At 38.8% G+C, this 25,599-nt stretch overlaps 1 protein-coding gene across 1 annotated transcript in view; it reads right to left on the reverse strand.

Moving 5' to 3' along the window:
* Nucleotides 1-11,727: 11,727 nt before the first annotated feature.
* ADAM10 (ADAM metallopeptidase domain 10) overlaps nt 11,728-25,599 on the reverse strand; it is a 157,463-nt gene continuing 143,591 nt past the window's right edge. The window contains exons 11-16 of the mRNA XM_063449118.1: nt 24,803-24,953; nt 23,127-23,310; nt 21,707-21,815; nt 18,020-18,240; nt 14,721-14,847; nt 11,728-13,865 (exon numbers count right to left, since the gene is read on the reverse strand). Of these exons, the coding sequence (XP_063305188.1) occupies nt 13,771-13,865; nt 14,721-14,847; nt 18,020-18,240; nt 21,707-21,815; nt 23,127-23,310; nt 24,803-24,953 (887 nt within the window). The 3' untranslated portion in view covers nt 11,728-13,770. The remainder of the gene's footprint in view (nt 13,866-14,720; nt 14,848-18,019; nt 18,241-21,706; nt 21,816-23,126; nt 23,311-24,802; nt 24,954-25,599) is intronic.

Genomic DNA, 25,599 nt, shown 5'->3' on the forward strand with positions numbered 1-25,599 from the left:
TCTTAAGCTTACAGCCATAGGAACATGAAGATAAGAGTCCTTGAGATCTATTTTTGCCATGTATTCTCCATGCTGAAGAATATGAGTTACTGAAAGAATATTTTGCATACAGAAACGTTGGTATGGAATGCAACAGTTTACTTCCTTGAAATCCAGTACAGGACGAAAAATGTTGTCTTGTTTTCTACGAGAAAAAGTTGAAAGTTGAAAGTATACACCCTGGAACTTTTTTGGGTACCTTTTCTATGACTCCTTTGTTTAAAAGAGTCAGCAAGGCTGTGAGAAGGGCTTCTGATTTCCTTTTTGAATTGTATATTGATACAAGGAGTTCTGAATGTGGGGTCTCTGAAAAATTAATCCTTCTGCTATAGTACACAATATCCATTTGTTGAAAGTGGTGTCTCAATTTTTGAATGAAAAATCTTAGACGTCCCCCCACTTTCCTGGTGTCATGTTCTTTTCTTATCTGACTTGTTTAGGTCCTCTCTCTTGACGTCTCTGTGACGAACTGAACCTCGTCACGGGTTCTTGGAGGGGCCTGCTGGCCAGTCTCTTACATCAGGACTATGGCCCATGTGTTAGAGTTTGGTTCAGGACTATGGAAAGGCTTTGTTTGTGCCCTTTCCCTTGTCTGGTTCGGTATATAGGATTTACTGAATGGATTTACTTATGCTGTTCGTATGCCAAACCAACTACCTAACAGTTGGACCACCTGGAAGTGGAGTGTGTCGCTTGTTAACACTATTGCCCTTGTTAACAAGCTCTAACATTCTAAACGGTGTGCTGGGTTTGCCGCCGTTCGTATGGACAAACAAGTGGACAGCCATCTTTAGCCACGAACACATACAGCGGTGTTTGGTTGTCGAGTGAATGGAACTATAATCGTACACTCGACGGCGCGAACACCGCTGGGACTTCCATCTCTTCGTACGTTCGGCTGGATTCACTTGAGAAGAGTGGCGTTCGGTGGAAACACACTCCCGAACAAGAGAGACAGACTACATATGAACTGGTTGCATTCGTATTTCTGATGTATTGTGAACTCCCAAAAGTAAAATTATGACCTCCATGGAAATCCCGAACCGATCTGGGTGATTTTTGGATATGTTGGTCCCCCAGATCGGGGATATCAGGGGATGTGACTTTTGTGGGGTTTCCATGTGTTTTGGGGGTACTTTCGGGAGGTTGTTACATGTATGTTTTCTGTGCCTGGCGATAATGGAGTTTAGTTCAATTCCTGACTCAATTATCTCTCAGGCACAGGGGAGGGATTCCTTGTTTTGCGGGGGCGCGTCCTGGACTTGAGAGCCAATGTAAGTAAAGTGTGTACTTTGTCATAGTCCCACTCTCAGGTCCAGTGGGAAATGCCCCTGGAATATGTTATAGCAAACCCCTTGCATGGGGACCTGCATATAAGGCCACTTGTGGCTGCCATTCACCCTCAACATAGAGCCTCGTCTCATGTGTGGAGAGGACCACTATATTCACTCTGGGGATTGCTATAATCACAATACTCCCTGGGATTACAACACTTGCTCTTGTAAGAGCAGCCTGCTTTACTCTCTGGGCTAGGAGAGGTCTACCCACTGGAAGCTGGATCCTGGTCTTGGGTCCAGGGTGGGTGGGACAGCGAGAACCCAACCAAGCTGTAACGCTGGCTGTGGGGTTTACAGTGACCGGTGCGGTGCTTACGGTACTCAAGAATTACTAGGAAGCAGCAATTGGCGGAGGCACCTGGGCGGGGTGCCAGGCGATCCGTCACCGTCTTAAAATGGTTTCCGAAACCTTTTGGATTTGTCCTGAAACCGAAAGGATCTTTGACTCCTGTATTTTAATCTTCTATTGCTGGAAGACCTAAATTCTTGTGGAAGAGCCGTTTTGGTATCTGCCTTTTGTTTTATAATGTCTTCCAAAGAGCTTGTTCTTCTCAAAAGGCAGTTCACACAGAGTCACCTTTGAAGCCGTTTATGTTCTGAGCCACAGAACCCTTCTGGCCACAGATGAAAGACCCATAATTCGGGCTGAAAGCTCAAGTACTTCTTCGGTCAGATCTTGTAGAAATACATTAGACAAACGCAAAAGGTTAAATAATTTCAACAGATCTTTATCTGTTTTGTCTGAATCATATCCTCCATGGAAAAAAGCCAAGCACTTTGTGCTTTTGCTACCGCTGCCCCTAAATAGCTGCTTTGCATTGATATCCTTCAGCCCGATATGACCTTTGACATGATGGTTCCACACGTTTATCCATTGTCTCCTTTAAGCCAGAAACTTCATATATAGGAATGGTGTTTTTTTTTTGGTGAGATGAGCCACTTGAATGTCTACTTTCGGGAGAATTTCCCATCTTAAATATCTGTTTTAAGTGTTTTCAAATGAAAGCACGTCTTTCAGGATTTTTCCACTCCCTCTGGAGCAACATCAGGATTCTGGGATTAGTAGGGAAACCTCTAACATTAATTTTAGTAGCTTCTATTCCCTGAAATAAGGCAGCAACTTCCACCAATTTTTTAAGTTCCTCTGGTGGAAAGCCTTCATCCAAGTTGGAGTCTAGGCTGCAAACTTCCGATCTGGAAGAGCTTTAACATTCACCTAAAGACAGGTCTGATTGAGAGGATGACTTCATACATTTACGCTTTTTATCTTCCTTCTCTAGTGTCTTAACAGCCCTGCTGTCATACTTTAATGAATCTTTAAAGGATTCAAATGTTTGAGATAGGTTTTCCTGAAACCAGCTTAAAAATGAGTGCATGTCTTTTTGTTTAGATTTTTCTAAGATTTCTGCAGAACACTGGTTGCATGTCTTTTTCCTGGATAGGTTCAGAAGAGGCACAGCACATTAAATGCAGCAGAGGCGTTTTGCTTTGCATGTACCCCTACTGGGACCTGGAACTGCCATTTTCTCCTTGTCTGTGGATGCAGGACTGGACATATCTGCACTATAAGAAAATGATTACTAAAAAAGCATAATTAAAATTAGTCTTTTTAAAGTAGAGACTTATTAATCTTACCTCAAAATACCTCACTGCCGTGTGGGAGGGCTGGTGACACAGTTTACCGATACTTGTGACCTCCCCTGGTGTCAGTAGGGTTCTGCACAGATATGCTGGTTTTTGTTGTTGTAATTTTTGTGGAAAAAAATTGAAGTTCCATTACGCGCATGAGCAGTTGCGCAATCGGAACTTCAGTGGAACGCAAGGCCACCCGGATCTCCTAGATTCGAGAGCCGCCCTGGACCTCCTACTTCCTGCTGTCTGCATAAAAAAAAACCTTACCACTTAGATTCTGTAACGTGTAGTGCAAAGGTAACCTCGCAGCTCACCTCCCAGGGAGCTTTCGGATCCGCATCTCCCTGGCGTCATCCTGTGAGGTTCATAAGTCTTTTCCGGAGCATCTTATCCGTCCCGCTGTCGGGACAAGAAGAACTGAGGATGGAAGGAGGAATCAGGCTTTTATTTGCAAGAAGGCAGGATTATTTTAATAGTTTACTTTTTTTTTTACAGAGCTTCTTGTCCACTTCACAGAGGGAACTATCCACTTGTACAGTACTGCCACTTACGATAGGAAAATAAAAACAAAGTGATTATCCATTATGTAAAAATTTGTAAGAAGGAGTAGCATTGCATTAACAGAAATTCAACTTTTCACTGGGGTATATCGAGAATAAAGAGAGGCAATATAAGTTAATACTATCCACCCTGTTCCAATGTATTATGCAAATTATATTTTTCTCATTTACCTAAATAATTGATGTACATAACAGTCAGCATAATTCTCATGTTATCAACTATTGAGTACAATTCAAATTTTATTGAACAAACCTCCTAATGATAACAGTATTTTTTTTAAAAAACATTAAAAAACTTACAATGCACTGTTCCAAATTATTACGCACAGTAAGTTTCAAAACACGTTATAGGTTGTAAAGAACTGAAAATTTGCATTTGTTGTGTTTGCAGCATATTTACTGGAATCAAAAGCCATTTCAATCAAACGTATAACAACATTTTAACTTTTTAAACATTTTAACAGGTCACGTTACAGTTTAACATAGGACCCCTTATTTGATAGCAGCTTCACAAGTCTTGCATCCATTGAACTTGTGAGTTTTAGCCTCCCAGAGCTGCTGTTTGGATGTAAACTGACTCCCACCCTCATAGATCTTTTGCTTGAGGATGCTCCAAAGGTTCTCAATAGAATTGAGATCAGGGGAGGATGGAGGCCACACCATGACTTTCTCTCCTTTTATCCCCATAGCAGCCATTGATGCAGAGGTATTCTTTGCAGCATGAGATGGTGCATTGTCTTGCATGAAGATAATTTTATTACGGAAAGCATAGTTCTTCCTTCTGTACCAGGGAAGAAAGTTGTCAGTCAGAAACTCCACATTCTTTGCAGAGGTCATCTTTACACCTTCGGGGACCCTAAAGGGGCCAACCAGCTCTCTTCACATGGCCCAAAAGACTACTCCACCACTGCCTTGGTGACGTTGCAGCCTTGTTGGAACAGGGTTGCCGTCCACAAACCATCCACTACTCCATCCATCTGGACCATCCAGGGTTGCACGACACTCATCAGTGAACAGGACTGTTTGAAAATTAGTCTTCATGTATTTTTCTGCCCAATGCATCCGTTTTTGCTTGTGAGCATTGGTTAGTGGTGGCCGAATAGAAGGTTTATGCACAGTTGCAAGACTCTGGAGGTCTCTACACCATGATGTCCATAGGACTCCAGAGGCACCAGCAGCTTCAAATATCGGTTTACTGCTATGTAATGGCATTTTAGCAGCTGTGCTCTTGATCCGATGCATGGATCTGGCAGAAATCTTCCTCAATGTGCCTTTATCTGCACAAACTAGTCTGTGCTCTGAATCAGCCACAAATCTCTTAATAGTGTGATGATCACGCTTACGTTTTCGTGAAATATCTAATGTTTTCATACCTCGGCAGCAGAGAGATCCTTTTTCTTCCCCATATTGCATGAAAATGGTGCACTGCTTAATAATGTGGAACACCCTCCTTTAGTAGTTTTTCCTTAAATTGGGCTCACCTGGCAATGTAATTATACTGGGCACATTTATTACCAGCAGGCAACTAAAGTAGCACCAGTGTATGATAGCTGCAGCCCCCACCCTCTGGACTCAAGTCATACCAGCAACCTTCAGAGAAATACCAGATACTCAATCCTCCGTGCCAGACAAGCGGGTGTAAATCCCACGGTCGCCTTCCTGGGCCTCGAGCAATGAGGAAATATAGATCTTACCGCAGCTCTACCCTACCTAGGATTTCCATTACTGGCTCACAGAGGAACCAGAGTCGAGAGTATAGAATGAAGGCTCATACAGAACCTGGGGCTGGTGGAATGGAACTCATTGGACAGACCAAAATGTCAGAATCCTACCGCCACTACCCTCAGCCAGGCCTGTTGCAGGAACAGACCAGTATAAAGTAGGGGCTTGTTCACGTCCCCTTAACAGCAATTTCAAGGTGATGGGCCCAGAGGACTAGTAGGCTTACCAGACAAGACTCCATTGGTTCTCCAAGTATTGCTTTACTTAACCGCCCGTCTTAATTTCATTTTGTTTTTTTATTTCTTTCAATTTGGGCACTGCTTAGCATCTGGTCTTTATTGTGTACATTGTTGGTATACCTCTGCTTTATGCCTCTGCTACCTCAGACAGACATGCCTTATGCTTCTTTAAGTCAAGGTAGAAGAAAGGAAGATATGTAAAGTTATTCAGCTCAGTAAATAACCCTGAAAGACTTTGGCAATTCCATGTTATTTGAATACAGCCCAGAAGAGAAAAACAATTGGGGAAGATGTAACAAATCATTTCTATTGATTACATGTATCTATGGCAGACCATGGAAATCCCATGGAATGTTATGGATTAAAACTGTCAATTGGTCTATTTTTAACTACGGTAGCCATTCTGGTTAACGGCCATTGATAACAGGGGAAACGCCATATTGATGAAGTTGCTGCGACTTGCTACAGCTATTCAAGACACCAATATATTTATCCTGTTACTTATATTTTTCCACTGAATTAGAAGGTCAAAGAAAAACATACTGGCAGAATGTCAATTGAGACGACATCAACATTTCTGTTCTGCACTATAGACATACTGTATTTATGTATTCACCAAGGAAAATTAGCAAAAGATTACCGTACATGGATTACTGCTGATGTTACTTAATGCATTACCGACAAACTGATCGTTATAGACCGTGGTAATAAACTGGACAAGCGTACACTGAAAAATGTTCAGGAACCTCCCCGAAGTGTGAAAACAAATAAGCCAACCATATGGCACCAAGGCAGCCTTTTTCCCCCCAATTATTTTAGGTCAATGATAAAAGCAGCACTTAACTTCCTTCTTAGTATGCAACCTCCAAAGGTTACCGCATGTCTCTAAAATAATAAGGTAAAAGGTAGATAGTACCAGCTATAAATCATACAATAAGTGAAAGATTAACAAGAATAAATATAAATAAATACATTTAAAAAAAAATTAAAGACAAAAATGTAATTAGTCCCTGCAGTCTGTAAGGCACAAAATGTAAAAACAAAATATCAGACCAAATAGTAACTTATATGAGTGTCCTCAAAGACTCATTCCAGTTCTTCACACATGGGTGATTTGCTTCAGATATTATTGGAAGAACCAAATATGTTTAAAAAAAAAAAAAAAGAATTTAAATGCAACGCAGCGTAATCATCTTTAATTATAGCATAAATGTTTAAAAACGATAAGTTAAAAACCTGCTCATTATAACACTTCTAAAAAGTCTCACAGATATGCACATCATACACTTTCCACTAATGATACAGCCACTGGTGGTCCGATGATGTCTCCAATAGGTTAATGCCGGCAACATTTAATTCTCTTCAGAAAGACGTCACAGCAAAGTCTTGGTCTTTTCATGTCGCAAAAGATAACACTATTCACATCAATGTATTTCGCACCCCATAGTGAGGCTTTCTCAAGGATTCTAAGTGGGGTTTCTCTCTGATATTTTATCTGTGTCTTTAACAAAAAAAAAAAATGGTTACTGCCTTGATTCTACCATGTGGTTTATTTTGTTGTTTTCACACCTCCAAAAATACCTTGAAAATACTGTGAGCAAATACAAATTATATGCTTTTTAAAATGGCTACATGTTTGAGCTTCTCCTTTTTCTTGAAATGACTGACACCATTATTGCATTCAGGTTAAAAGTCTTACTTAATAAATTTAGCTGCACAAGTATGGTTGAAAATAAGCTCTTTCCATGAATTGACAAAGCCGCCTGGGCATCCAGTTTGACTGTTTTCACGAGATGGCTTGAGGCTGCTTGACAGAGCCAATAACTCAAATTCTCAAGTCTATTAAAATATTAGCTGGATCCTATTATTCTATATGGAACTCTATATGTGTTCCTTACATTTTTTTATTTTTATTTTTTTTGCACTAGTTCCAAATTGTCAGACATTAGAATCTCAGGAGTTTGTATTAAGTGGCACATACTGGCTAAATAAAATTACAAATAAATAAGATGCCTGGATTAAATACGATACAATAAATATTTTTTTTTTATGATTATTCGATTGGTACTCTAAATAAGGTTCCTTACAAGTGTTCCTCATTGTTTTAAGCATTTCAAGATCGAAAATAATCTTGCTGTTTTTTATTAGGGGAGTTGCCAAATATGCTTAAAAACAAAAATAAAATATATATTAGTAAAAGATTATGTCAACAATATTTACTGGTATAGGCAGGCCATCTCAATTTTTTAAACATTATGTAAGAATAATAAAAAAATTCTACATTGGCTGCCATTCTTCAGGTTTACAATAAACTATTACAAAACTCTGAAATGGCCAAGCTCATGTTATTTCTTAAAGCGGCACTATCATCCCCAGCAACCCCCTCCAAAATTAGTATTATATAAAGATAGAATCTTTGTGATATACTCAGACTGACTATGTTGGAATTTCACTTAAATTCCATCTTAGCCAAAGGATATACTGAGACAAATGAAGAAATAATACAGAGCTACCTTGTCATTTCTGACAGCTGTAGGGAAATAAAGCTCTTTCGGTCTTCCAGGATCCTACATAGAGCTCGATATGCACGATAGTACTGAGCCAACGTGGGTCCCTGGAATCCAAAGGGCCAGGAATTGGAGAAGAGCGGTAAGAAGAGGATGGCGGCGCCTGCGAGGGACATGTTCAGGTAAGAAAGTCTCACCATTGCCTGCCGCCCAGCAGGGATTTCACCGTCAGAGGTCTCCACAAATAATTCAACCCCAGAGAGTGACAGACCTGCTGTAAGCTGTGAATCCCTGGGCATATCCAATAAATCTCTGCAAACAGGGAACTGTAATTCATCAGTCAACATATTTCTGAGTTTTACACTTTACAATTAACATTAATCATAGAATAAAAATAAGAGACACCAAAAGCACACAACATAAACAAAGATGTTGGTAAAGATTAACTGAAGACGGTTATCAATTATTTCATGTTTTTTATGACTGTTGCGGATTGCACATTTGGAAGAAAGTGGAGGTAAACTACAGCTCTCAAACTCCTTCCAGAATTATATAACAAAGCAAGGTTACATTTTTGGAGGAAAGTTTTAAAAAAGTGAAGTGTGTTATTTTTTTAGATCCTTAAAAAGCAATCCTTGGATCTTGAAAACACAGGACCAAGGCCAGTATTACTGGTTTTCATGTAGGAATGACATATATGCTCTTTGAGTTAAAACAATGGAGCGCTGATGTTCAAAGTAAAATTCAATAATTTTCACACGTTCCGTTGTTAATATTTCCATTATTTATCTCCCACGGTTAATTTTTAATAATCTAAAACAAAAAAAAATATAAAAAATTTATATAAACCGCATGTTTTATTTTTAAATGGTAAAATTACTTTTGGCCCACCCTGTATTAGAATTTGAAAGAATGATAATGTTTGGATTGGTAATCCAAGCAGGTTGATTTTATATTGTACATATTTACAGTGAGGTAAAAAAGCATTTGATTTCCTGCTGATTTTGAACGTTTGCCCACTGACAAAGAAAGGATCAGTCTATAATTTTAATGGTAGGTGTATTTTAACAGTGAGATAGTCAATGGGATTAAGGTCTTGAGACTGGCTAGGCCACTCTTGGACCTTAACGTGCATATTTTTGAGACACTCCTTTGTTGCCTTGGCTGTGTGTTTTGGGCCATTTTCAATGCCCTGGCTCACCCAAGATTTGACGGTACATGGCCCCGTCCATCGTCTCTTTGATGCGGTTAAGTTGTCCTGTACCCTAAGCAGAAAAACACCCCCAAAGGATAATGTTTCCACCTCCATGTTTGATGGTGGGGATGGTGGGGGTCATAAGCAGTATTCCTCCTCCTTCAAACACGGCAAGTTGAGTTGATGCCAAAAAGCTCAATTTTAGTCTCGTCTGACCACAACTCTTTCACCCTGAATCATTCAGATGTTCATTGGCAAACTTTAAACTGGCTTGTACATGTGCTTTCTTGAGCAGGGGGACCTTGTGAATGCTGCCGGATTTCAGTCCTTCACAGTGTATTGTGTTACCAATTGTTTTCTTGGCGACTATGGTCCCAGCTGCTTTAAATTCATTAAAGGAACACTATAGTCACCCAAATTACTTTAGCTAAATAAAGCAGTTTTAGCGTATAGATCATTCCCCTGCAATTCCACTGCTCAATTCACTGTCATATAGGAGTTAAATCACTTTGTTTCTGTTTATGCAGCCCTAGCCACACCTCCCCTGGCTATGATTGACAGAGCCTGCATGGAAAAAAAAAAACTGGTTTCACTTTCAAACAGATGTAATTTACCTTAAATAATTGTATCTCAATCTCTAAATAGAACTTTAATCACATACAGGAGGATCTTGCAGGGTCTAGCAAGCTATTAACATAGCAGGGGATAAGAAAATCTTAATTAAACAGAACTTGCAATAAAGAAAGCCTAAATAGGGCTCTCTTTACAGGAAGTGTTTATGGAAGGCTGTGCAAGTCACATGCAGGGAGGTGTGACTAGGGTTCATAAACAAAGGGATTTAACTCCTAAATGGCAGAGGATTGAGCAGTGAGGCTGCAGGGGCATGTTCTATACACCAAAACTGCATCATTAAACTAAAGTTGTTCAGGTGACTATAGTGTCCCTTTAACCCCTTAAGGACACATGACATGTGTGACATGTCATGATTCCCTTTTATTCCAGAAGTTTGGTCCTTAAGGGGTTAACAAGATCCTCCTGTGTAATTCTGGGCTAATTCCTCACCGTTCTCATGATCATTGAAACTCCACGAGGTGAGATCTTGCATGCACAGAGAGACTGACATTTTGTGTTTCTTCCGTTTGCAAATAATCGCACCAACTGTTGTCACTTTCTCACCAAGCTGCTTGGCGTTGGTCTTGTAGCCCATTCCAGCCTTATGTAGGTCTACAATCTTGTCCCTGACATCCTTGGACAGCTCTTTGGTCTCTCCCTTTAAGAGAGTGCTCCTAATCTCAGCTCGTTACCTGTATAAAAGATACCTGGGAGCCAGAAATCTTGCTGATTGATAGGGGATCAAATACTTATTTCACTCTTTGACATGCAAAACAATTTTTAACTTTTTTCTGGATTTTTTTTTGGTTATTCTGTCTCTCACTGTTAAAATATACGAACCAATAAAATTATAGACTCACCATTTGTTTGTCAGTGGGCAAACGTTCCAAATCAGCAGGGGATGAAATATTTTTTTTTCCCCTCACTGTATATTGTTCATATAATACTGCAATAATGAAATAATCTTAAGGTACAATTGCAAATCAAAACATGTATTGCAAGATACAGAATACAATATTGCCAATACACTTCAAGATTCAAACTTGTTTAAATTAGATCATGCAGATAATCAAGAGATTTCTGCAGCTATAATGCTTTCTTTGGATAAGGATGTTTTGTTGTCACAATCAATTTCCAGAACTTGCAGTATCCGAAACTATTAGCAAATGTAATTCTGCCTTGGAAAATCAAGAAGTATACCACAAGAAAAGGAAGGGTTAACCAGGTCCAGTACTAAAGTTGAAAAAAATAATTTAAAAAATGGATGTTGTATAACAGAATGCTATTCAGTTACAATGTGTACTGAGGTGGAGATGAATGTATAAAAAGAGAAAAAAATACATTTCTACTTCAGACTTCCACTAGCACGCAGAAAAGAAGACATTCTTTTTATTATTTACAAAAGATAATAAGGGTCAAACACAGTACAACATATTCAATTTTAAATTCCTGAATAAAAAAAAGTCAGAATCCTTAAATATTTTCGTCAGGTCTATTTTATTAATTCATTTCAAGTTTCGGGAAAAAAAAAAAATTTACATGTCCTTGCACAATACTTTTTTTTTTTTCAAATTTTTATTTTTTTGCAACTTTTTAGTAAAAATTTTCAAAGTGAATCAAAAAAAAAAATACTGTATAAAACACAGTGGACATTAAAATGACAGTAGTATTAGATTAAATTGTTTAGCTTCTCCTGCTTTTCTCACCACATCTGGACTTGCTGTGGAGTGGTTCAGTGCATTTAACTGTTCAAACATTACAATAAAAAATAAAAAAAATAAAACAGCAAACTCTTCCCCAAACCTTACCACAGAAAGATTTTAACAGAAAAAAAAAGTATACACAATTGAAGCTTCTACCACAATGACACAGTTACAAATAAACCCACCATTTCCAAAATAAAAACCCTTTGATCCACCCTTTTCTCTGTGTGAAAGCCAATGCATTCAAATGACTTGAAAACTACACTTAATTTTTTTTTTTTCATTTTAATATAACTTTTTTTAGATTGGTTCAGAATTATTTATAGTCTCCTAGCTACTGGACTGGGATTCCACGTACAAAATTTTATTTCTAAAGCGTTGTACAAAAAGATGTGTCTTCGAAAAAAATCACCACACTGTACAATTTTACAAGGAAGATATTTGTGTGTTTTAGTCTTGAGTGTTTTTGTTTTTCATTTTTCATATTTTTCCCATTTTTTTTAAATTTTATATATTTTTTTTTTAACCTTGCTGGCATGTCATTATGAGAATGGAAGTGTAAACCTTGAACTCTGAAGACTCTACAATTAAACCTTCAATATGCTAGAAAGCACTGAAAAGTAGATCTCCTAGCAGCAGAAGTAAACAAATAGGTATGATTAAAGTCGTGCTAATTCAAAGTAGCCCATTTTGCTGCCCATATTAAAATCACCAATGTGCCTGAGCACAATCAAACTAGACAGTTTATTGGTAATGCCCATAGAATTACATGCATAAAAACAAATGCATGAACACATTGAATTTTTCTTTAGAAGGTAAAAGGCAACATGACAAATAGAATGGGACAGAATTATGCCAACATAATTTAGAAGCTGCTGCAGTAGTTAAATGGATTGAACGATAGGCCTACAAATATTAAGTTTACCTTTCTATTTGAAAGACTCTTTAGTGGTTATTTACATATCAACAGCTTCATGAGAGCATTACCCAATAAAGTCTATTCTGATGCATATTATACGCTCACCTAAAGCAACAAAAACATGTAGAACAATTCTACCACAAGACATTCTGCCAGCTTCCAACCTTATTAATGTTTCTTTGTATTATCATAGCATGCCTACGGCTCAGGGGAAGTATACGTCTAACATTCCAGGAAATATTTACTGAATAATTAGAGGGGCAAAGTGAAAATCAATAACGGTAAAAAAAAAAATAATATATATATATCTTGATTCCCAGAGTGAGATCTAGTGAATACATTTTTTTTTCTTTCAAAGACAAAAAAAAAAAAAAAAAAGGAGCATTTAGTCTCTTGTACTACTATGAGTAGCAGTTCGTTGTAGCAAGAAGTAGGAAAGGAAGAAGAAAAAAAAAAAAAGATTAAATGAAGACTTAAACCAACTTTGATCCCAAGATGTTGAGTACTAAAAAAAAAAAAAAAAGCATATGGATTTGCCTTTAACATCAAGTAAAAAGCAGCCAAGAAAAAAAAAAAAAATATATATATATATCTATTCAGTCCCCTTTATACACCAGATCCTCTGTTATCCTGAGTATGTCACTTAACCCTTTGGGTGACGTAGGGGTGAGAACTACTCTGCTTCTGGGGTTGCACACCTGTTTGGCACTCAAAGGGTTAAACAGTAATGTCTTCATTAACAGCGGGGGAAAAAAAAAAGGAAAAAAAAATGTATAATACAAGTGAATATCCACATTGCAATTATTGAATTTTTACACAACTGCACAAAGATGTAGGCTTGCACATTAAGAAATGCATGTCTGCATACAATCAGGTATTTACATTGGCAAGAGAAACCTCCAATGGCTGGCAGTTGAAAAGACACTGGTCTTAAATAAAACGGTTGGGGGAAAAAAAAAAACAACCCTTCGCTGGAAGCAAAGAAGCGGAATTAATGGAAGCAGGGGCAGCAAGGATGATGGACTTTGTGCCGTTCGATAATCAAGAAAAATAGTTTGTAAGAAAGAAAATAGGGCTAATTTCCTTGCCACAGTTGTATTTTCCAGAGTGCTAAACAAAAGAAGAAAAGAAAAAGAAATGTTGCGTAACTTCTGTTCTATGTACGAATCTTGCCTTTCGCCACGTGATTGAACTAATCCTTGGTTGCTAACAAGGGGGACAATGACTGTTGGTAGGTTTTTCTTTGGAGTGAATCTTTCCCATGGTAGGCACTAGGAAGAACCAAAGGCAAAAATTAATCTGCAGCTAACGTCTCATGTGTCCCATCTGGTAACTTTCTCTGGGTCTTGAACGCGGAGGTTGTTGGGCAGTTTGGGGAGGTCGCCTTCTTTTCAGTGTACCTGCAACACAAAAAAAAAATGTAAAAAAAAAAATCAGGCTTGTTTAAAAGACCTGGAAGATGAATGACATGCTGAAGAACCGCATTTATAGATATGAAGAGGTCAACCAATGATATTGCCAAGTTGAATAATTGGCTGAAACCCTCACCCCAAGCAGATTAGAAAAACTGAGCCTATCTCAGGACGGATCTTGCTGTTAATTTGTATTTCTATTTGCCCTTAAGTAAAACTAACTGAAATACCACTCGTGTCATGTTATTTTCCAGGCACCTTGCAAACAAGAAATCTGATGCATGTACACCCTAATGAAAACCACCGGATTTCACAAGAATGTATTGGTTTGTTATAATAATAATTTTTAAAAATCTAAAAGAAAAGCCAGAGGTTTAGATTTACTTTTAAGAGTTCTATACATCACTGAATGGAACAATGAAAATAACCTACAACCTATGTTAACCTTTTCTTTAATGAGATGCTCAGCTTTCTTTTAAATGTATAGCAAAGATTTAACAAACAGCCTCGTATTACAATTCAGACAAAGCAAAATGCAAACAGTATATGTGTCTCGCAGTTTAGGCGTGTGTCAGACTTGTGTATCTCAGAGCATGTATGTACATATGAAAGCATATATGAATGTGCCATGGAGAGTGTAACGGGTATGGACTCAGCCAGTAGTTTAGTAAGGGGCAACATGAATTCTCGTGGCAACCACACAGGTCCATAAGGGTCAAGCACAATTTCAATATATGCTCTGGGTGAGCCAGGGAAGAATGATATATAATTTAAATAAATAAAAACAAACAACACTGTCTATAACAATCCTTGTATCCCTTTACCTAAAGATCATGCACATACCTGGGAGAGGTTTGGGTGGAGGAAGCTTTGGATTGCTGCTTGGGGTGTGGACACTGCATATTTTAATAAATCCAGCCATCAGCATTATCAGTGCGATTCCCATAAGAAGAACAGCCCACCAGTGTGCCTGAAATGAAAACAGAGATACTGGTTTAGAAGCATGTCATAATCATATTGTAGAATAGATCATCTTCCCCAGGCACCCATTCACTGGCATTTTAAATGGTACAGAGTTATACAAGTACAATTCAACCATAATGGAATAGAGTACTGAACTTTTTACACACAAGCCATATAAATATAACTCAAGATATCTTCCGGTGCAAGCACTTGCTGGCAATTTGTCTAGCATTATAGTGCTCAAGGCATCTAAAGTCCACCTTTATCATATTTGTTTGGCAAGTTTTTTTTTTTTTGTTTTTTTTAAAAGAGGCTCATAAGCACATGCTCTTTCGTGCAAATATACACTGCAGAGTGGCTCCAAGCTCTGCGCCAGTATAACGCTTATTATGCAGAAACACGAATATAACAGCTATGGTCTTAGCTTTCAGAAAGCTAGTCTCAAGAGAATTCATGTACCCAACAGCCCCTGTGATTATGGAGGTTCACATCTCAAAGGGAAATACAAAGGCCACAAAAAGAATTGCATGGGGTGTGCCAATGCAATATTGTAGCAGCAGGACACACATTGAACAGGAACAACATTAAAAACACGGACAGGTGAAGTGCACCTGACAAGGAGTGGGATACATTAGGCAGCAAGTGAATAGTAAGTTCTTGAATTTCATGTGTTGGAAGCAGGAAAAATGGGCAAGTGAAAAGATCTGAGTATTTGAGGATCACTAAGAGATGGCTAGACAACTGTCAGAGCATCTCCAAAAAGGCAAGTCTTGTGAGGTGTTCCTGGTATGCAGTGGTTAGTACCTACTAAAAGTGGTACAAGGAAGGACAACCAGAGAACTGGTGTCAGGATCATGGGCGCCCAAGGCTCATTAATGCATGTGAGGAGTAAAGGCTAGCCCATCTGGTCCGATCAGAAAGTTACTGTAGCTCAAATTGCTAAAAAAAAAACGTAATGCTGGCCATGATATGAAGATGCCCTAACACAGTGCATTGCAGTTTGGCGGTCAGAGTCCCCATGATGACCCCTATCCACCGCTGAAAGTGCCTTCAATGGGTACGTGAGCATCAGAACTGGACCATGGAACAATGGAAGAAGGTTGCCTGGGCTGATGAATCACGTTTTCTTTTAGATCACATGGATGCGTCATTTACCTGGGGAGATGGTAGCATGATGCAATATGTGAAGAAGGCAGTGTTATGCTCTGGGCAATGTTCTGCTGGGAAACCTTAGGTCCTGGCATTCATGTGGAGGTTACTTTGACACGTACCACCTACCTTGAGATTGTAGGAGACTACATACATCTCTTCATGGCAATGGCCTCTTTAACCAAGACAATGCTCCCTGCCACACTGCAAAAAGTTATTCAGTGATGGTTTGAGGGACATGACAAAGAGTTCAAGGTGTTTCCATGGCCTCCAAATTCCACAGATCTCAATCCAATTGACCATCTGTGGGATGTGCCGGAACAACAAATCCGATCCATTATGGCTCCACCTTGTCTTGGTGCCAGATACCACAGAACATGTAAAGGGGTCTTGTGGAGTCCATGCCTCGATGCGTCAGAGCTGCTTTGACAGCACAAGGGGGACATCCATGATATTAGAAAGGTGATTTTAATGCTGTGGCTGATCAGTGTATAGGTTTTTGGATAAGCTTTTCAAATGACTAAATTTCAAATTTACATTTTCCAAATGATATATGTACAAAAAAATGTTATAAGCTGTAATGGTGACTTCTGGAGATAAATCATATGGAAAGTTTTTCCAAAAGATTTGAATGCACGTGGGCATTGCCACCACATGGGATACACGGAAGCCTTTAAAACTACAGTTCCTTCAGCACAAAATCAATTTAGCTTTTGCTCATTCTCCTAGTTTTAGCTGTGGTGGTGCACAACTGAAATAATATTTTATAGAAATTTTATACAAATATAGAACCTATAGTGCACATTGTAAAAGAAGCTATAGAACACAGTGCACATTGTGACAACGGTTAATAACGCAGCATGATTTTAACACAACCATTGTCCATGTGCTAAAAAACAGAGAAAATATAATAAAGAGGAATAAAGAAAAATGAAAAAAAAGAACACCAAAAGTTTTGGAATTTGCAACGGTTTATCGAAACTCCCAAATACTTGACAATAGTGGCCTGGACTAGAAAAGCACGTAAGTGTCAGAATGCGACAGAACACATTTACATTTAAATAAAAATACAATACAACAACTTTAGGAAGTATTAACTTTCTGGGACATCAGCCCAACGTATGCATTATGATGTAAAAGCACATCTTTACTTTACTCCACAGTAGAACAAGGATGTCTACTATAGGAGCAGATTATGTGAGTATTTGCATGATATGGATATGGATTAAAAAATTCATAGGAGAGACTATTTGGGACAGCCTTACCCTCACCAGTACAGGGGCATACTTAAAGACACTCTACTCGTCAGCTATGGACTCTGCTTTGGTCCTATTGTGAGAGTCATTGCATGGTTTTATTCTAGCGCAATTTGTATTTACTCTAGGACATTCAGCCAGTGTACAGTTTTAATGGTTTTACTTCTTTTAACGTAATAAAATATTTTAATTTCATTATTTCTATTTAGTTTTATTTTATTTTGATTGTGGGTTTTTTTTAGGACTTCACTGCAATTCAATAATTACACAAAGTTGACTTTTACTCGTCACTTTCTGCTTATGCATTGGTTGAATTTATACGTATTATTTTTCCTAAAGACCGTACTTGTAAAGACACCCTTCAAGGGTCAATATTGAGGGCGGCACGGATTATATTTTAAGGAGGTAGATAGGTGCTACGTTGAGTTAAGCAATTATTTGTCACTGCACATAATGGAGCAGGGTGACTTGTAGGGATGGGCAGGGATACATTCTTAATGAATGAGAAGGGAACGTGGCATCGTATTTCTCAGAGGGGTGCCTCTACACTATTTAACAATTGAAGTCAAACAGACCAAATGTTTGGGGAAGGTTCGACGGAACCATCATGAATATTTTATTAAGAAATGCCGTTTCTGATTGCCTATCTGTGCTTAATTTAAATGGATGGGGTCATCTGTGTCAATCCTTTTATTTTTAGTACATTTTGGTTACTTCAACTGTACCTTTTCCTGGACATGCAATTATATGATGACATTACCTAGTCTAACTTACCACAATCCATTCAGCAATGTTCTCATATAGCTCTGGATTAAAAATAGCTTTTTTCAAACGGGCCAGTGGACCATCAGCATCGACTAGTCGGCAGCGCATGAACACATCACAGTAACCTTTGAACTCATTGCAGGGAGATCCAGGCTGCAGAGTAATTGTTGTCCCATTAAAAAAGGACTTCCAAGATTCTGAACCGGTACTAGCACAAGTCTGCTGCTTCACTGTAAAAATAAACACGTTTAAGGCAAACAAAAATAAAATTTTAAAATATATAAATAAATAAAACAAAGGAAAGAATTAAAAAATAAATCAAATCAAGCCAAAAATAAAAATAAAAATAAATTACCTTTCAACATTTTTTAAGGATGCAATTCTAGCTAAGTGGGGCCATTTGTTTGCCACAGCCCATTTAAAGTGTACTTGCCATGGAGTATAAAACATTCAGCTCTACATTGTGTGCGCCCGTCTACAAATATTTGTAATTTGTATAATTTTTTATTTTAAAATAGGGCCCCTCACACATATGATGATCAATTCTTGTAATGGCATTCTATCAGTTTGTTGTAGTGGTTATGGTGCCAAGAATGCCTTGGCACTCTCCCACAGTAAGCAGTCAAACTGTTTAAGAATTGATGCAGCATTGGGCTTAGTTCAGTGCAAGAACATTTCAGCTACATAAGAGGTTGAGGCAGATGCCAAAACAGACCTGAAGTATATTGTCAAACTGTTCTTAGACAGTTTGATTATTTACTATGGGAGGGAGCCAGCACTCCTGCAATATAAGCACTAAAATGGACCGTAGTGGTTATTGTGCTTGGACTGTTCCTCTAAAGAACATAGGAGTGCATGAGAACCCTTAACAAGCAGGTCTCCTGCTCTCCACTGGACCAGCTACAGAGCGTATGTTGAAGTGTCCATGATTATTCCTTTAGCAAGCAGGTCTCATGCTTTGTATACAAATCGAGTGACAGATTTCAGCAATGAAGCTAGCCTGTTAGTGTTATTGGGAGGATTGCCCTGTGTTAATAAGTGTTCTCATGCATGTCCAGTCATATCAGGGAGTGGGCAGAAGTCAGGAGGGGGCCCTATGTAACGAAGATGGTGACAGTGCTTGAGAATTAAGTATTAAATCTTTTAATTATTAACAATAATCCCTTGCTAGGGTGCTGTTCAATGATGGTACGTCTTCAACTGTAAAACTAAAAATAAGAATAGAACATAAACATTTTACGCTTCTTTCTTTGAGTGAGTTCAGGCAGGCCTGCCAACCCTTCTTGGTTCAGGTGTGGCTTTGGCTTTGGCACTTCGAGTGGAGGTGTGTGGTAGGTTTTGGTTAGAGGCGCTCTGCTGGGGGATATCCAGTGCCCTCAGCAGGGCAGGGATTTCGTCCGGTTCTGTGGCTTTGTAAGATTTGTCCCCTTTAGTGACCCAGATAGATCTTGGTGTCGCCCATCTGTAGGATATTCCTTCATTCTGAAGGATTTTTGTGAGGGGTTGCATGGATTTCCTCCAGATCAAAGTGGTTCTGCTGAGGTCTTGGAAAAGGGATAGTTGGCAATGTTCAAAATTGTAAGGGGACTGGCCCTTTAGTGCTTGTAGGAGTCCCAGCTTGTCTGTAATCGATTGACAGCGCAGGATGATGTCTCGGGGCGCTGAGGCTGGGGCCTGAGGAGACTTGGCGATCCTGTACACCCCGTCAAAGGTGAAGTGTTTGGCTTGTTTTGCCGGCAGGAGGGAGGCTGCCAGTCTCCGTATAAAGTGAGGTAGCTCTTCCAGTGGGATCGTTTCCAGGACCCCTGGTATCTTTATATTTTTCCGTCGTCCCCTGTCATCTAAGATATTCACTTGCCTGCTCGTTTCTGCCTGTGATGCCTGCAATTGCTGCACTTGGTCACCTAGGTCTTAAAGGCCTTGTTTGAGGTCGAGTACCTCCCCCTCTGTGGCTTGGACGCGTGCAGTGACTGCCTGTACCTCCGTTGTGAGCACCGCCAGGTCTGCCTCCCACATACTGCGAAGGTTGTGCTGGAGGCTGGTGAGCATGTCCTGTATCTCCTGTTTGGTTGCAGGAGCCGTTTCCAGTGTTTGCGAGGTGCTCCTGTAGGCTGGTGCTGGGTTCTGTGGAGAGGCCCCGCCGCCAGACCAGGAGGGTGACGTGTCCCTCGAGTGTGAGGGTTCCCGCGAGGTTGTAGCTGGTGTTTGAGGCTGCAGCATTAGGCTGATATCCCGCTGTGTTTTGTCGTCGGTCGTCGGCTGCTTTTGGGATTTCCTCCCCATGTCTCCTGCCTGTTGTGTGGTGGGTAGCAGTGTGGACAGGTCGAAGTCGCACCACGACAGGTTGCCACCCTGGTACGCGAGGGCCTGGTCTCTCACGCGGTATGCCTTCGGGCCGCGGCTGCGTTTTTTTTCGCCCGGGGCGAGAAAGAAAGGCATCGTCCGCTGCCGTGGAGCGTGCTGCTAGCGGATCCGTCCCCGGTATCGTGTTTGGCGGTGCGATGCTGCCGGTATTCCCTCTTTGTAGAGGTAAGTTGCCAGAGCGATGAAATTGTGCGACTACTCCGGTGTGCTGTTAGGCTCCGCCCCCCCATTAATGTGCTTTGATACAGCACTTGGGGAACATCCAAACTCCTTCGCAATTACCTTTTGATGCTCTCCCTCTCCTTATTGAGGGTGTCAATAATGGTTTTCTGCACAACTGTCAGGTCAGCAGTCTTCTCCATGATTGTGATTCCTACTGAACCAGACTGAGAGACCATTTAAAGGCTCACGGACCCTTTGCAGGTGTTATGGCTTACTTAGCTAATTAGAGTGGAACACTGTGAGCCTAGAATATTGCACCTTTACACAATATTCTAATTTACTGAGATTGTGGATTTAGGGTTTTCATGAGCTGTAAGCCATAATCATCGCACTTATGACAAATCACGTCTTGAACTATCTTGCTTTGCATGTAATGCGCCTATCTCATATATTCGTTTCCCCTTTTACGTTGCATTACTGAAATAAATTAACTTTTGCACAATATTCTAATTTTTCGAGTATCACCTGTATAGACTATGGGCACATTGAACACTGGCACAGAACCAGTCCAGATCATTTTATGGATAAAACAGGATGTGGTCATGCCTTTTCTAAATTTAATCATATCTTAACAGAGGAATATGAAGAGAAACGGTTTAGGTCATTATTAGAGCATAGAGTGAAAAGATGCAATATGTTTTGCACTTTTATGTACGACATAAGCAGCAGAGGAAAATGTCAGTAAAACATATAAAAAGTTTGTAAATACCTTGTTTACGAGATTTTTACCATTTCACAGCAGCCAAACAAAAGAAGGTGAACAACACATTTGCCAAGTTGTCTAATTTCCATATTGGATATGCTCAGATTTTACTCTAATATAGATCTTAGTGATCCCAAACAGCCTGACAAAGTGTATATATTTTGGGAAAGTAAATTAGCAGTAGATAATTCCCCATTGAAGGCCTTTATTTTGTTAAGGAAGCCATCCATCAAGTGACACATATTGCTCCACTATATGACTTGGTATTAGAAGTCTAATTCTAGGCACCTAGGAATTATATTAGCCCAAGTTAATCACTTCTGAAATAAGCAAATATTTCTCAAACGTGAAATCCCTTTAATACATTAGGTGGCTATAGTGAACAGTGAAAATAAAAGGTTTCTCACTTCTTTCCATGCAGCAAACGTGGCACAGTTCTTTGTCATCTTTCCCATCTGTACTGGCACATGTACATTCTTCCAGTCCGTACTTCTCACAGATAGAACCTGCACATTGCTGTAGGAGAGGCAGAGAAAGGCATGGTCAACAATACAACAATAGTATTAATTTCAAGTAAAGAGAGACATTGGAAGAAAGGATTGTTAGAATTATTCCGCTAAATACAACATTATAAACAAATACAGCATTAGTAACAATAACCTTTCATCAAGCTGAGCCCAGAAACATTTAATTTAGTTCACATTTTGACACGTTTGTGTTTTAGAGGACACTGAATAGCTGGTCTTAAAGTGTCAAATTTTATAAGCATTGTAATTTTATAAGTATTGCCTTTTATAAGAGAGAATATTTAACCTGATGCTGCCCCTTCCTCAAGGCAGATAAGTTAAATTATTATACTTTGTAAAGTGCCAAAACATTCCACAGAGGTGTACATGGGTACTATTGGTACAAGTATAAAGACTTTGAAACAACACATCTGAGACAATACAATATTTGTTCAAAATAAAAAAATACAAAATATGCAGGAGGTCCCTATTAAGGCCCCCATTGGGAACAGAATCTAGACTTGTGCAAGAGACTGTTTGTCTGAATCAAATTACTTTTAATCCCCACAAGAACAAATCAATCTGTCCAGAATTATCTGTGGTGTCTTATTCATCGACTTCATTTGTTCAGGTGTGGATCTTGTATTACTCATCTTGCAGTGTTTAGGTCCTTCGACGTTTTCTCAATATGTACAATATGACTACTAGCAGCATCAATAGATCAATTTACTCAGTAGGAGTAACTAATTAGCTATTTAAACTTTCATGAAATGCAGCCCATTATTTCAAACAACAGTAACTTCAAGGCAGCCATAGTTTAATAGCTAAAGCTGGAGCAAAAACATTAGACAGCTTTAAAATCTGCCACTGAAAGTAGGGTGTGGATGTCCCTCAGAGTAGGTAAATAATTGGTGATTGTAATTATAAAACATTGTGCAGCAAGGCCTAAGGAACAACTGAATCGGTATATTCTCTGACTGAAGCACCAGGTCAAAACTCTGGATAACAGGTACTATTCCCAGTTAAATCAACTCAAATAAGATCTTCCATCTAAGGTCAATAAAAAAAGCAATATTAAGAGAGCAAATTGAGAAATAGTAAACACATTATTAAACAACTGCTTTTTCACTAAGCAAACAAGTGAACTAAGATGGAGATCATGTTAGAAATAACAGTACAGACAGTTGGCAAGTGTTTTTTTTACCAATACAACATGTCCTTACAGGAAGAGAGAAGAGTAGGTGAAGGTGTAAATAATTGATAGGTGTTCACTGCAACTGCCAGCACACAGTTGTGTCACACTAAAACACGTAATACCTACCCCTTTGATGCAGACTTGGGTCTGTCTGTTACATTCAGTTAGGTTCTTCCTGGGTTCAGAGGGTGGACACTGAGCTGTACCACCATTACAAGTTCCCACCTGGGCACAGTCCGATTCCTCACGGCATTTTTCATTCCTTGACTTGAAGTTGCATGTTGCAGTGCAGCAAGGACCCTGGCTTGGGCTGAAATCATAAACACAAATCATAAAACAATGTTCTTCATTCAGCATGAGCAAGCATTAGCACTCTATTGAAGAGTTCATGAAATGGCCTTCATACAAAACAGTGGGAGTTTAAATACAATTTTCTATGAGAGACCTGGACAACACGGACAGAAAAAAGTGGGAATGAGAAGAAGTAACTGATGAAGAGAAAGGTAGAGATATGAAAAGAAGAAAAGAATAGCTAAGAAAGAAAGAGGGTGAAAAACGGTTAAATGTAAGGGACATTCTCTCTGTAAATGAGTGACATCACTATAGTTTTACAAGCAAAAGCTACTACAGTACAGGATTCGAAATGCAGTGTACCCTCCACTAACTTATGAGGACAAACCTCAAAGTGCTCGGTGCAAAATTGGGGCGCCAAAAAGTAGATTCCCAGAGGTTTTAAAACTACAACTTCCAGCATGCGTTGTGATTCTAAAGCATTCTAAAAAGGCATGCAAAGCATCATGGGAGTTGTGGTTCTACAACATCAGTGGATCTACCATATGGGCACCCTTGGTGTAGAGAATATGTAGCTACCTAGTGCTTTATAAGACCATTTTAAATTGCCCACAAATAAAGGAGATGAAAAGACAAAATAAAATACATACATAAATGTTATATCCAGCATGTGACAGAGTTTAAAGCAAACTATGTATAGGAATGCCCAGTGCATTTCTCTCAAAACTAGACTGGATGTCTCCCCCCACCACCACAAAAAAAAAGTGCAGAGAGAAAGCTACAATTGTTGTGATATTCTCTAAAATAAATCAAATTAAACCAACAAAATAGGTACTCGCAATCCAGGCGCTATTCAAAGCACCAGAACATTAACATTCTGGTCTTAACCAGGCGTGTGATTGATTCTATTCAGATTAAAAGGAATACACAACTTGGGTCTTTCTAACTTTTGGAAAGAAAACGTTGAGATATCCATTTTTACAATACAGGGATTTGTGTTTAAAGAGTAACCGAAAACCTACATAAAATAAAAACAAATATGGTTCCTTAGAAATACATAATGTCATAAAGGCAAAACTATAGTTGAACAAACATAGCGAGGATGCAAAGATGTGCCTTATAAGGTATATAATTGCCTTGAATTTGGCAAAGGTTAAAGAAGGCAAAGGTTCATTATAATATAATATATATATATATATATATATATATATATATATATATATTAATTTTTTTTATTATTACAATTTAATTAGAGTTTGATATCTCGAGGGAAAGAAAGTACAAAAAACAAAACAAAAAACACAAAGGAAAAAAAATTAAAATCTAAAAAGTACGAAAAGCAATCACATGCCATAAAATGAATGTAAAGTGTCACACTTTGCAATTTCTATCAGGGTATTGAAATAAAAGCACTTAATCAAAATGACAGCTCAATGCCAATCTGCAGCTGTGGTCTTCTGGTTTTGACTGAGTTTTGCACTTTCTACATTTACTTGTTTGATATGCTATACCTGCAGCTTTTTCCAGGTTTTAACTTGCACTTCTTATCTTCTGGCTGGTTTGCATCGAAACAACAGTTATCCTTACATTGATCACTGTAGCCACAGTCACATTCCTCCCCTGCTTCCACCAACCCATTACCACAGATTGGCTGACCAGACTCTGCAAAAAAAATGAATAGAATGTATTTGAGAGCTTAAAATGACAAATTATACAAAGCAGGAGGATAACACATTTTGCTATGAATTTTTTATTTTTAGTTTAGATATACTAATGTTTAGACGGAGACAGATTTAGCTTTACAATGCGATATTTATTAAAGATTTCTGAAAAGTAACTGCTAAATTCCATTATTTTGGAAGCGATCTAATAAGGGACGTTTTTCCTTGTAGTAAATTCCGCCAATTTTCACAGAAACTTCCATTTTAGAAGACTGCCAAATTTACAGAGGCGGAAAAATGAGAAGCGAAACGGAATATTTTTCTTTATGCTAAAATGGATGGATATAAATCAAAAAGCCACCGTTTCTCCAATAAAATGGTGTATATTCATTAAGGACAGAAATGGCGAAAATGTAACCAATCGTGCTGAAAATTTTACCGAACAGTGTCAGAGACCGATACATCTCCTTCACGATGTCTAGAAGACAACTTTGAAAGGGAGATGGGTGTATCTGGGAAGCATGCATATGGGTATTTTAAAGGCAATTCCTCACAATTCACAGGGATGAGGTCATTTGAATTAAAAGGTTTAAAAATATTCTATGAGGCCTTCAGCAAGAAGAAAATGCCGTTTATGGGTAGAAGGA

This window comes from Pelobates fuscus, chromosome 3 (genome assembly GCF_036172605.1).
Source record: "Pelobates fuscus isolate aPelFus1 chromosome 3, aPelFus1.pri, whole genome shotgun sequence".
In the NCBI taxonomy this organism is placed as follows: domain Eukaryota; kingdom Metazoa; phylum Chordata; class Amphibia; order Anura; family Pelobatidae; genus Pelobates; species Pelobates fuscus.